The sequence below is a fragment of the Taurulus bubalis genome (genome assembly GCF_910589615.1).
Source record: "Taurulus bubalis genome assembly, chromosome: 4".
Taxonomy (NCBI): Eukaryota; Metazoa; Chordata; class Actinopteri; order Perciformes; family Cottidae; genus Taurulus; species Taurulus bubalis.
The window spans coordinates 13,612,490-13,624,889 of NC_136592.1; the positions used below are offsets into that span (position 1 = coordinate 13,612,490).

The window sequence follows — 12,400 nt, forward strand, 5'->3', positions numbered from 1 at the left end:
TTAAAATGCGAAATATAATAAAATAAAGTTCTATACAGTCACACATGTATAAATATGTTGAGTGCTTACGAATATGATAAATACAGTATTTACCCATATCAAAGTTCAAAGTGCCCTGTATAATAAGAGCTATGTTCACCTAAAAAAAGTACAGAAATCCACTTAATTAAGCTGCGAAGTGAGATTATTAAACATCCAACTACAGAATCCTCTTTGCACAATACAGTACACAACATCGGGTATGTGATTTTAGGAGGTCTGAACATAAATAATGAATGTAATGTCCAGTGCATCAGTGGCATAATATGATATATTACACAAGTAACAATTTCAGCCTATATTATGTTTTAAAGCTGCAGAAGCCACCTTACAAAACCGCTTGATTTGATTAGCTCCAATGAGATGTGGTTCCAAATGTGTAGAATATAATATGTGTCACGAAAACTAATCGTGTTCTGCACTTTCTACTTCTTTGATTAGTGGAAGTTTGCAGTGACAATAATTACTTCAGTATTCGTTTAATGCTTCAAATATGTGAAGTACATTTCAGTATGTTCAGCTGCCATCGGATGGCAGCACTGTGATATTATTGCAAACCACTAAATAGATTACAGAATGGAAACACGGCCCCACAGGCTGCTAAATAAAAACAGCATAATTACTCACAAAAACAGCATTTTTTTGTCCATTGTTGCACTCCATGGTTAGAAGTGTTGTCTCCTCGACTTGAGGGAGTGTCTCCTCTTCCTCTTCTTGTGGCACTGCTCTCTTCTCTCTGGCCAGGGGAAACCACTCTCAGCGGTCCTGTAGGCCTCGTCGTACTCATCGCTGTCAGAGTCCGCCTCCGCTGCAAGGAAAACTCTGTCTGGGAAAACTCCTTTCAGATTGGAGGTAAAAAACACCTCGAGGTTGCGGCCTGCTTGAGCAACCTCGGAGTCAGGCTGTGTTCAGAGAGGGAAAGAGCTATTAACCTCAGATCAGTGCTGGTGAAGTACTGACTGATGATTATCATTTTTATATTCTAAATGAGGATTCATTGTGATTATGAGACAAATTGTACATTGAATACACACATACACTACATTTTTAACTTACATAATTGAATTTTGCACAGTTGTGGAACATGAGATAGACATCATCAACAAACTGTTCTGTCAAGTTATAATGTCGAGTATTCCTCTTGTTGAGTTTGGCCCTGATCACAGACAGGTCCATGGGCCTCTTAATGATCTGGTAGTAATGACGAGCCTGCATGAAAAAGCAAAAGCATTTAACACTATAGTTCCCTGTAACTCATTCCAATGTAATTACCTCATAATTATTTCTGCCCTCAAAATGCATCAAATAAATGTTCCATAGTTTGCATTATGAGAAATAGGGCACCACCTATTTGTAGGGCGCTTGCTTGAGCAATCATAGTTCCTGCCTTGGATGAAATATGCTCACGGGCCGATTAAATACAGTTGTGATTTTTTTACTGCACTGGGCACAGGAGGAGATCACCATAAGTATCTATATTAAGGGTAGCCTGTGGAATTTTGCAATGAGTGGTTCCACTTTGCACATACCTTAATTATCTTTTTTAATCAGCGTTGCAAATGTTTAACACGTCTTTCAGGCCTCAAGGAAACATTCAATGTGATTTGGTGAGAACACTGAATGTGAACATAACTTTGTTTGTTACAAAAAACCTCCACAGGGTACCGTTAAGCCAACAAACCCTAAATAATATAGCAACAGTTAAAGTGTGTTTATGTATCAACAACAAAGAAAAATCTTCACTTCTTCTGTACCTGGTCTATAAAAGTAAAAGAGGGATCACTCACAAGTGGACTGACGGGTTCATGAAAGGGAGCACTCAGGACGTTGCTGAGGATCAGAAGAGTCAGCCGCTCACATTTCTAAAAACATGACCAAACAAGAAAGAAAATTGTTATAAATGCAAGAAGGGAACAAAGTCACAGAAAACCATCAGCCATCATGACTATGCATGCAGTTAAATGGCCTACTCTCTGGTCACAGGCAGGCAGTCCATGTGCCGATGTGCGTTCTCCAGATGTTCTCTCATTCTCACAGTCATACTCAACCTCTGGCTGCATGACGTCTCTGCACAGGCTACACACCCAGTCGCCTCTGAACAGGATGAGAAACAGCATCAGGTTAGCACTGACGGCTCCAAATAAACACTTTGATGGGAGGTAAGAGAGTAATATTAAATGTACTGGATACATATCATGTTTCAGGATAAATGCTTACGAGGGGAAGCTTAGCAGAGACGGGATGTGGCAAGACAAATGAAAAACTTTTGGACAGCGGTCACAGCACAGCAGGTCCCCTCCAATTAGACATACGGCACAGAAGTCCTCACTTTCCATCTCTGCACTGTCCTGGTCCGGCTGGAGTTCCTCGGTGGCTCTTTGAGCGACAGGGTGTGAAACTAGAAGCGGCCTCGGAGCATCACCAATGTGGGACTCCTCTTCCAAGTCAGAGCGAAGTGGTTGTGGGTCGTCAGTTGTGAGTTCAGGTTCAGATTCTACGTCGAGCTCAGACTCCACAGATCCCTGAGAGTCTGGAGGCTGATCGGATGCAACGTCAGAGTCTGTCTCTGCCTGAAAACTGGGATCATTGCCAGGCTGGACGTCTGACTCGGTTTCAGCATCGCCTGATTCTGCATCAGCGTCCAGCCCTTGGCCATCATCTGATCCCGCTCCGGCATCTGATTCTGAGTCTGCGTCACATTCAAGACTTGGCTCTGAATCCCCTGTGATATCAGTTTCACCGCAGAGCCGCATCTCTCCTTCAGCCAGTGATTCCTCCTCAGCCAGACACTCAAATTCAGCCTCAGATGAAGACTCTGCATTTGGGTGAGGATTTGGTGATGAATCTGAGTCTAGCTGTGGGTCTGGATCAGCCTGAGAAACAATTGCTTCCCCTAAGACGGATCTGGGATCAGAGTCAGAGTCCAGATCCAGATCAGAGTAACTCTGTTGTACATATTTAGGGTAAGCGGACGGATGTGTGGATGCTTTACAGGAGCTGATTCTGCTGTCAAACTCTCTGGCGGTTGAGTATGCGGTCGACTGATTACGGTTCTGTCGCTCTGCATATGGTGAAGCTGTGGGTGAGCGGGTGGTCCTCGTGGTCTCAGAGCCTCCAGTTATCCCCTGTGTGTATGACACAGTGGAGAAGAGAAGCAGAAAAGAACAGAAGAGAACAAAAGTTGTCACGTGTGCTAATATCATATTTTATTATATATATGTGTGCTGAATTAAACATAATTTGAACAGCATGTAGAGGAGAATCTCTCGTGACTTCTAAGATGTATTAAGTAAATGAGTAACTATCATTCCAAAACTATGTATGAACGCCATCTATTCTCATAAGCATTATTTATCATATAAAAACGACCATTAAAGATTTTCTGCAATATGACTATTAACAATCCCTCTGGTCTTTTTAGAGGATCACCTTTCCTCTACTACTGTATGCAAAGAAATAAGACATACATCCAGCGTTGCATCATGCCTGGGCCTGTGCTGCGGCAGCGCTTCGCTCTTCTCCGTCCCGCTGGCAGGTAAAGGGTCGCTCTGCCGGCGCCCATGTGGGGGCAGTTGAGACACAAGTATTTTGAGACGCTCTAAGCACACCACTGGAACCCTTGGCCTTCCTGAGTCCTTCTGAACATCCCTGCTTCTTTAGAGGCAAGTAGAGAAAAAAGTTGATGAAACCTGATGTTCATGATTGGTGCATGGAGAGATGTTTGACTCGACAGCTATTACACACCTGCTGTGGCTGGTTCTTGACACCCTGCATTTCCCTTCGGCCTCATAATCAATCTCTTCATTTACACAAGTAAAAGAATGATCTGAAGAGAAATATGATGAGGATGTATTCACAAACGTAGGAAATTGTTTATTTGAGAATATGAGAAAGAATTGCATGGTGAGAAAGTTACGCAAGTAGTATTTTACAGCACCTGGCTCTGTCTTATAGGACAGTAAAGGAGACTTGTGACCTCTGCAGGGCAACTTGTCAGACAAAGTTTCCTTGACAACACAAAGCACCCCATCTGAGGCTCTCCTCTGTTTAGGATCCATACTGACATACTGAGAACAAAACAAACATTAGGTAACACGTATTAGAATTTGTAACGTTATATAGTAAAAAGCAATCGGAAGACATGACTCTGGCCTTTTCACTATTTTCTGACATTTTATAGACAGAACTATTAAACGAACAATCAAAAAGATAATAGGCAGATTACTAAATGATGAAAATAATAGTTTGTTGGAGCCCTTAATCAGAGTAAGTACTCATGACTGCCAGTGGCTGCCCGCATCCGCTTCAAAACATTGGTATTTGCGTACCGTGCTGCGAACAGATCGGGTCCAATCTACTTCCAGGACATGGTAAAACCGTACACCCCAGCTCGTTCACTCCGCTCGGCTTCTGCCAATCGGTTTGTAACTCCGTCACTGCGAGCTAAACACTCAACAAAGTCACGACTGTTTACTGTCCTGGCTCCTCAATGGTGGAATGAGCTCCCCATTGACATCAGGACAGCAGAAAGTCTCTACATCTTCCACCGTAAACTAAAAACACATCTTTTCCGACTATACCTTAAAGAAAGAAAGTAGCACTTTAGTAGCACTTAGATGGCACTTTGTAGTTTGGCTTTCTTGAATAAATTTTACTTTCTTGATTTTGAGTTTGTACTCATGGTTGAATGCACTTATTGTAAGTCGCTTTGGATAAAAGCGTCAGCTAAATGAAATGTAATTGAATGTAATGTAATGACTGTAAAACCAGAACTGACATGAACACACGGATCGCCTCTATTCTATCTGACTGCTGAGCTGCACTTATGTGATTTTGTTCTGATGCAGGCTTACCTTAGTTGCAGCTCTTGCCTGGAGGCTTTGGGTGCATCCTGTGGGCCTTTCAGTATAATGGCTGGTGGAAGAGGCTGCCAGTTCTGCCGGGATGCTCTGGGAGCGTCTTTCCCTCCTTGTGCACACTAAACTAGGGCTGAGCCTACTGCTCTGCACATCAGATACACACTTGTGGGCTGTCACCGACACCTCCAGGGAAGTGGATCTCTGTCAGAAACACAAACATGCAAAACTGAGCAGGTTTTCAAGCTGCATCACATGCACAGATGCCCCTGTTCATGCCATTAACAACAGACCGGAGAGAAAAGGAGTGGGATGTGTGCAGTGGAAACCACCTTGAGTGTCACACAAGCACACACACAGAAATACGCTCAGCTCAATCCCTACAAACATGGAGGATGGCCCACACAGCTGTATATATTACTGTTAGAAGCACAGGCAATGAACAGGTTGGTTACAATGCTAATGTGAATTCAGGGGTGCAGTTAGGCCATTTGATTAAACCAGGACAGCAAATCACTGACGAACACTCTCTCCTTCTCTATCCTATTACAATTTAATTTAAGTGTCTCAAAAAGCTCCTTTAAACACTTCAGCTAATGAAAGCAGGAGGGCTGACAAATCACTGAGGTTTTCTTTTAACACATCTCGCTTTCCTCTTTTTTTCTAGTGTATCAACATACATATTCAGGCCACGGCGACACCGAGCATGTACTCCTAAGTATCATGCGATTAAAACACTTACCTGATCCTTGCCCCTTGGGAGACGTATGCAGGATTTAGAATATGGAGGGAAATAGACTGTAATCCTTTTCCCTGGAACGATGGAGGGGTGTGCGAATTAATCTCAGAGAGCAAACTAGAACTGAAATTAAACTGGCAGCTCCCTCTATTCCCTTAGCGACTTATTAATGACAGGTTAAGTACATAAATGACGCCCAAGTGGTTTGATGACGTTTTCAGATGCTGTGTGACTTGAAAATGCAGAATAATAACTTTTGTGTTTGTAAATGTGCACCCTGAGACTTTTTGGCAAGGTGATTGTGTGGCTGCTCAAACCTTTGGCATCACATGTGATTATGATGAACAGTGCTCTCCTGGCTGTGGGCACATTGCTAAGAACAGCTCAGCTGTAATTGTCAGACCAGCGCTTTGTTTTCCCATCATCCTTTCTTCATAAAAGAAGGAGCACATTTCTGTTGCACCATCTGTTTTCCGGCTAGCTGTCAACTGTGGGAAGCGGTCATTCTGGCATTAAAATAAAGCTGTCCTTTAGTTTTAGTCATTTACAGATAATTAAAACTGAGTACCGCCTCAAATTCAAAACAAACCCTGAACTTCAACATTTCCGAAATATGCAATGACCACTTCCCATATGTAAAACATTTTCCTTCTGGCTTTTGATGTGACTTAAATGTTACTGCATGATGCTTTTTTAAATTTTTATTATTAGGCTTTGTTGCCTTCTTTTGTTCTTTGTGTTTGTCTGAGTGAGTGTTTGAACATCTGTGTTTTATAGGAAGTAGGCCTGACTCTGACTGATACATTGTGGGCTTTGAGAGGTGTGTATAAACAGTGCGGTGTGGTTTTGTTTGAGGCCATAGAAACTTTGCAGAACCACGTGTGAAGCGAAAAACCGAAAACTGAGGTGCACAAAATCCAACGGCATGCCTCGGTGTCATCTCACAGTTGCTGATGTTGATCACGGATAAATATACAAACAAAACTTTTGAACAATCAAATTTGAAGGATCTTTGCTCTTTTTCTTTTACATATTGTAGTATTCAGTATTAGTCGAGGGTTATTGTTAACTTAATCTCTCACCCTGACATCTCTGTGGTCTCTGAGCATCGGTGCAGGTCTGTTTCTTTGCAGCTCTTCTCTCGGCTCTGCTGCAGGAGGAACATGGAGCTGCTGCTGCTGCTGGACAGGACTCTGGACAGGACAGTTCTCTTCAGTCATCACATCTCTGTCCACGGCTGTGTGGCTGACTTGCTGCTGCAGAGCCGTGCTGGTCGACAGCTTCCTCTGACGTTGGCCTGGCCTGCTACGGTCTGCACTTGGCTGAGCCTGGCTGTCTGGAAGAACTTCTCTCTGGTGTTGGCGATAGAGATACAATTTAGTTTGAGACTGGGGCTGAGATACAGCAGCTTGTGGCTGGGATGTAGATCCCCGACTGCAGTTGAGCTTGATGGGTCCCATGACAGGTGATGAAGGAGGAAGACATTGCGACGAGTTTTCTGGGTCCCAGCACCTCTGGAGCTGCTGGCTCTGTTGCAAGGAGGCAGAGAAAAGGGCGGGCTGAACACAGCTGGAGTTATAAAGGCCGGCTTCCAGCTGGCCTTTATTAAGACTGGACAGATCTGGCTGAGAGGGAATGCCATGGACGCAACACATTTGGGGCTCGCAGCAGTTCTGGTACCCACAGCCTGGTTCTCTGTGACACAAGGATGGCAGAGTCAAGCGGGTGATGGGCTGAGGCCTGAGAATACTGCCACAGGCCAAGCCCTGTGGGTAAATGCTGGTTCCCCCTTCAACAGTCAGCTGGCCTGCAGAGAAACACAGAGTTACATTAAGAGCTCTGTCCAACCAAATTATGTAATAGGTCAAGCAAACAAACTAATGATTTGCTTCACCTATGCAGCATAAAGTTTTTTTTGAGAAGGTATCTCATTTTGCTGACATTTTTGATTGCGATGCATTGAACAGCATTAATTATGCTGAAACCTTGAGCAAATTCACTGAATCCTATCATACAAAAAAAGTTATTTTATTCTAATACATTAAACATTTTCATGTGGGCTGATTTTCAGTTTCAATCTTATTCTTAATAATGATAATTTAACTGTAAAACAACTACTGTAATAAAACCATCTCGCTTCAATAAAATTAATTTTACCCAAGGAGGAAATCTGCTTTGTCCAGTAACTTGCATCCCAATTGAATTTGATCCTGACAGGACTCCAAGAGTCGGAGTGGAGTGATGACTCAAGCAGCTGCTGCATCTGAAGAGAAATCTGACAGAAGAATATATGTTCTTTTAACAAAAAAACTGATGCATTCTGCAAACCCCGCTGCTGTCACTGATTTCTAAAGTAAATATATAAAAAATAAAGGTGTGCTCAAAAGACACCAAATGCTAAAAGAAAATCTGCTGGAAATCAAACGCCAAGACCAAGCGGCAATAGCACAAATTACCCACACTGAGTTTTTGAGGACTAGGGTTACATCTACACTGAAAAAAGCACCATCCATGAACATCAAAAGAGTATGCAAGTAACTTAGTATTGCCCTTCCATACAGTTACAGGAATCACAAGAGATTTGTAAAATAATTGTCAAAATTGATGCTAAGATATCGTGACTTCCATCATACAACTTGTTTAACCCTCCCTGTCTGGTTAATGTCTGTATCTTTCAAACTCCACTCTCCCAGTTTATAACAGAGCCTTTTTCTTTATCTAATTTGTAGTTTCAAAGCCTGAGTCGAAATACCCCAGTGACGCAACCTGAGTCATTTACTCAGGCTTACTGTTATAATGCTCTAGAAACCCACGAGGCATTGTACAACTGCTTCCAGTAGTACTGTGACTAATAAACATTATAATAGGTGAAGTTCCCCTTTAAATACAAAGGGGGAAAAGGAAGCATCAGCAATTAATTACTCCTTCCTCATGAGGCTGTGCGTGTTACAATAAGACAGTGGACGTCTGTTGCCTGCCCCGTCGACGTACCAGAGCCCTGCTGAAGAGCACCGGGCCTCTGCAGTGGTGGGTCGTAGCCCAGGTGATGAACTTCTGAACATGGTCCAGCTGGCCACATATCTCTATTGCCCCCTGCAGCTGGTCCTCCAGACGCTGCTGGAAGTCCTCTGAGATTTTCTGTAAAGAAACCCATAAAAATTCATCGAGTAATTACTGATACACAGAGAACTGCGGCTGGACTGAGGGCTTTTTTTTGTGACAGATGTAGTTTGTGAGATGTTTGCTTAAGCAGCTTTGATAGATTACAAAGGGCCCTCATTTGGTTGCTTTCAGAAATGATTACATCACGGCAGTTACTGATTCTTTGCATATAGATTCACAGCTGGCTAAATGATAAGAAGGAAAGAAAAATAAAGTAATTACCTCTAGTTGCTCTATTAATAGGTTGGCTCGTTTGTTAAGCTCGTTCATCATAATCATCTTTGCCATTTTAATCTGGTTCTCTGCCTTCCTGTGTGCAATCTTTACTCCATGAAGTCTTCGAAGACAGAAATGAGGAAATAAATGTGTGAAAAAAATCCCAAATGCAAAAGAACAGAGCAGCATTTCAGGCATTAATTTATGCAATAGCTTGCTATATTTCACATTGTTAAATTATTGAGCATTTGTGGCAGAGGTTGCTCAGACTTCGAACTATGATTATGACTCTTCACCAACCTGTCCTCTATCTGCTTAGCATTGTTCTCTACTGCAGACCTCCTCTCATCCACCTGAACCATCAGGCTCTCAAACAGCCACTGTTGATCCTGTAGGGCCTTCCCAATCTGCACCACCCTGCACACATGAGAGATCACATCATCCACCACACAGTAAGTTCCCTAATTTATTCTTTGGGCATGAAAAACATCACCATTAAAATTGTTTCCCTTGGGGACAAGACACTATGGAGGTGACCTTAGAGGCAGCTACTGTACTGTAACAACACAGAAAACAAAAGCATATGAATACTTAATAGGTATTAGGCGAGCCAAGGGTAGTGTATGCAGATACAGATGATAAAAGTGACAAGGCAGTTCAAGAGAGTTGTTGCTCAGAGGAAGTTTTTAACCTGCAGTTACCCCTTCTCTGCAGTGTCCTTGTGCTGTGCATCTGAGGACTGACCTGTGGTTTTTGTGGGTGGACAGGTGACAGCTGCTACAGCACAGAAGGTCACATGACTCACAAAACAGCTCCAAGGGCTCCTGTCTGTGAGAGTGGCACATCAGGAGGGAACAAGGATACGACCCTGGGCCTAAAAGACAGACGGCAGGAGGGAGGGGGAGAATTAGCGATTCACACTCACAGTGAGAGGAGGATCATAAGTTCTTATAACTTAAAAGTTATCAAATTGATTTATTAGGACAACTTAATTAAATGTAATTCGGGTTGACATTTGTTTCATAAAAAGGGCAATTGGTTTGGATATCAATATGTATTTTAGTTATCTTATAGATGCCTGAAAGGTGAGCATCATCTCGTGCGACAATTATACTTCAGACACGTTTGTGTTTTACAGTAGTAGTTTGGAGTAGGACAAAACAAAAGTAAAATATCGTAATATAATTGTCATTATGCTAAGCTAAGTTAACTGGCTGCTAACTTTAGCTTCAATAAGTATCAATTGTCTTATCAAACACTCAGCTAGAAAGGGAGTAGGCATCTTCCAGAATTTTTTTATCATTAGACACAGGCAATACATTTGGCCATAAAGTTGTCCAGCATGTATTTTTAGACAGCCTGACTGTTTTGAAGATGGGGAGACACTACATTTTTAGTTATGTTATATTTTATATATATTATATATGTTTATATATTTTTCCTTCAAAAAAATGACCATAAAGAGCTAAAGAATGAAAGCCTAATCTTTCAATATGCTCATTATTTATTTGTATTCATGTATCTTTTAATAGTATAAGCAGTCTGTGGAACTTTAACATAGTGCTACAAGAGGGACGGTGGGAAAAGTAAACCGTGATGAGTTATATTGATATATACATTGATATGCATCATTAAAACTAGCCTACCTCTGCACTTTGATACAAAAATAATGATACAATTGCAGGAAATAGGTTGCAAGTTTTACGTCGAGATGCAAGTGAAAAATATTTCAGAGCTGTCCAATCTACCTTTGATGAACCAACCACACACACACATACTAATGCACACTGTCTCTCATACATTTCTAAATAGGTCACCGTAGAAACTGTTGGCCCACAGAAGGTCTATCTAACAATAGCTGGATACGGCTAATGAACGCAGCCCTACTGCTCTCTGCTGGCCGGCTAACCTCAGCCAACCCCCTCCTGCCTGCAGATCATCACACCTCTATGTGGTAAAGAGCCGAGCATCACCCTGTGTGCATCAACCTGATCTGACTGACCACATCCTATCTGTCAGCGCAGTCACACAGCTTTTTCTCACAAGTACACAAAACAAACAGTAGCACTCCCACATCCCAATAAGGGTGTCCAGGACTTATTCTTTATGATTTGACAACTTGTGTGATGCAGATCTGCATAAGCAGCTGGCAACAAAGCCGCCAGGCATACTTGAGGGTCTTTAAATAGCAACACACTAATATTAGCAAAAAAAGAAATCATGCGAGCAGTTTAGAATCTGGGCCACTTGTTAAAGAGAGGTGTAATAAAACACAAGGATCTCCAGCAACTATTATCAGCCATTGCCACTGATATGCATTATTCATTGCAATGGTTCCTGTAGAGACATGATTAACAAAAAAACAGAGCACCAGAGGGAAAGCAAAGAAGGCAAACAGGCTTTCTGGCAACAAGAGAGAGAGAGAGAGAGAGAGAGAGAGAGAGAGAGAGAGAGAGAGAGAGGCAGACTGCATTGTCCCAATGATGTTATTCTGGCCTGGAAATGGAGGTAACAAAGTCTTGAAAACGTTTAATATCTTGCCTTGTCCAATTGGAGGCAGGGAGCTGGAGCCTCTCTGGAGCAGGTCAGGACACTGGGTGGCACTGGGCCTCTGTTGCTGGTGCAGGTCTGTGTACTGGGAAGTGGTAGGGGCTCTCTGATGCTGATGCACATCTGTGCATTGGTAACACAACCACTTGTTGCAGAGTGTACACAGGCTCTGTGCAAGTGTTGGCACTGAGCACTCTGAGCAGCTCTGAAAGGCACACAAAGAAAAACCTTCCTTGTGTTTAAAATATACAGTGGACATACTCAGTCTCACACACACACACACACACACACACACACACACACACACACATACACACACACACACACACACACACACACACACACACACACACACACACACACACACACAGATGTCCATGTGATAAAACGACAGGGTGGCATATGTCAGAAACATTTGTGGTGCCGCTTTGCTTTGGGCTAAATCACACCTCCAAGAGTTGTTATCTGTTCTCATGCTAGCAAATGTCTCAGAGACTTTCAGAGGAACGTAAGTGGAATTTAACCTGTGCTAGAGCATCATTTGAGTATCTTTAAACATTGATTTAATTTTCCAACCATGAGCATTTAAACATTATGATGCAAGTAAACTTTAAAAAGGAACGACATAAAATCTGTTAAAATAAGGATATTATTATAAAACTCCTTAGTCTCTTGTGTTTACATCATATTTTGTTTCAGATATGAGCTAAATATGAGCATGCAAGATGTCTAAGGAAACCTAGTAAGATGATGCACAGTGCAGCCTGCTAGATTATGCCTCTCTCTGTGGAGAGGTTTATCTTCTGAAGTTGAACCTTTTTACCAATTTACGAGCGAT

General features: G+C 42.3%; 1 protein-coding gene across 1 annotated transcript; it reads right to left on the reverse strand.

The window, feature by feature from the left end:
• Positions 1 to 704: 704 nt before the first annotated feature.
• On the reverse strand, positions 705 to 12,037 carry trim66 (tripartite motif containing 66; the record flags this gene model as incomplete). The annotated part of the gene is given in 18 exon segments (XM_079217524.1): positions 705 to 941; positions 1,096 to 1,248; positions 1,827 to 1,901; positions 2,010 to 2,133; positions 2,257 to 3,164; positions 3,507 to 3,693; positions 3,784 to 3,865; positions 3,977 to 4,106; positions 4,893 to 5,099; positions 6,717 to 7,441; positions 7,792 to 7,909; positions 8,626 to 8,772; positions 9,019 to 9,133; positions 9,313 to 9,429; positions 9,757 to 9,886; positions 11,554 to 11,790; positions 11,870 to 11,989; positions 11,992 to 12,037. Coding segments are annotated over 18 exon segments (3,858 nt in total).
• Between the last annotated feature and the right edge of the window lie 363 nt (positions 12,038 to 12,400).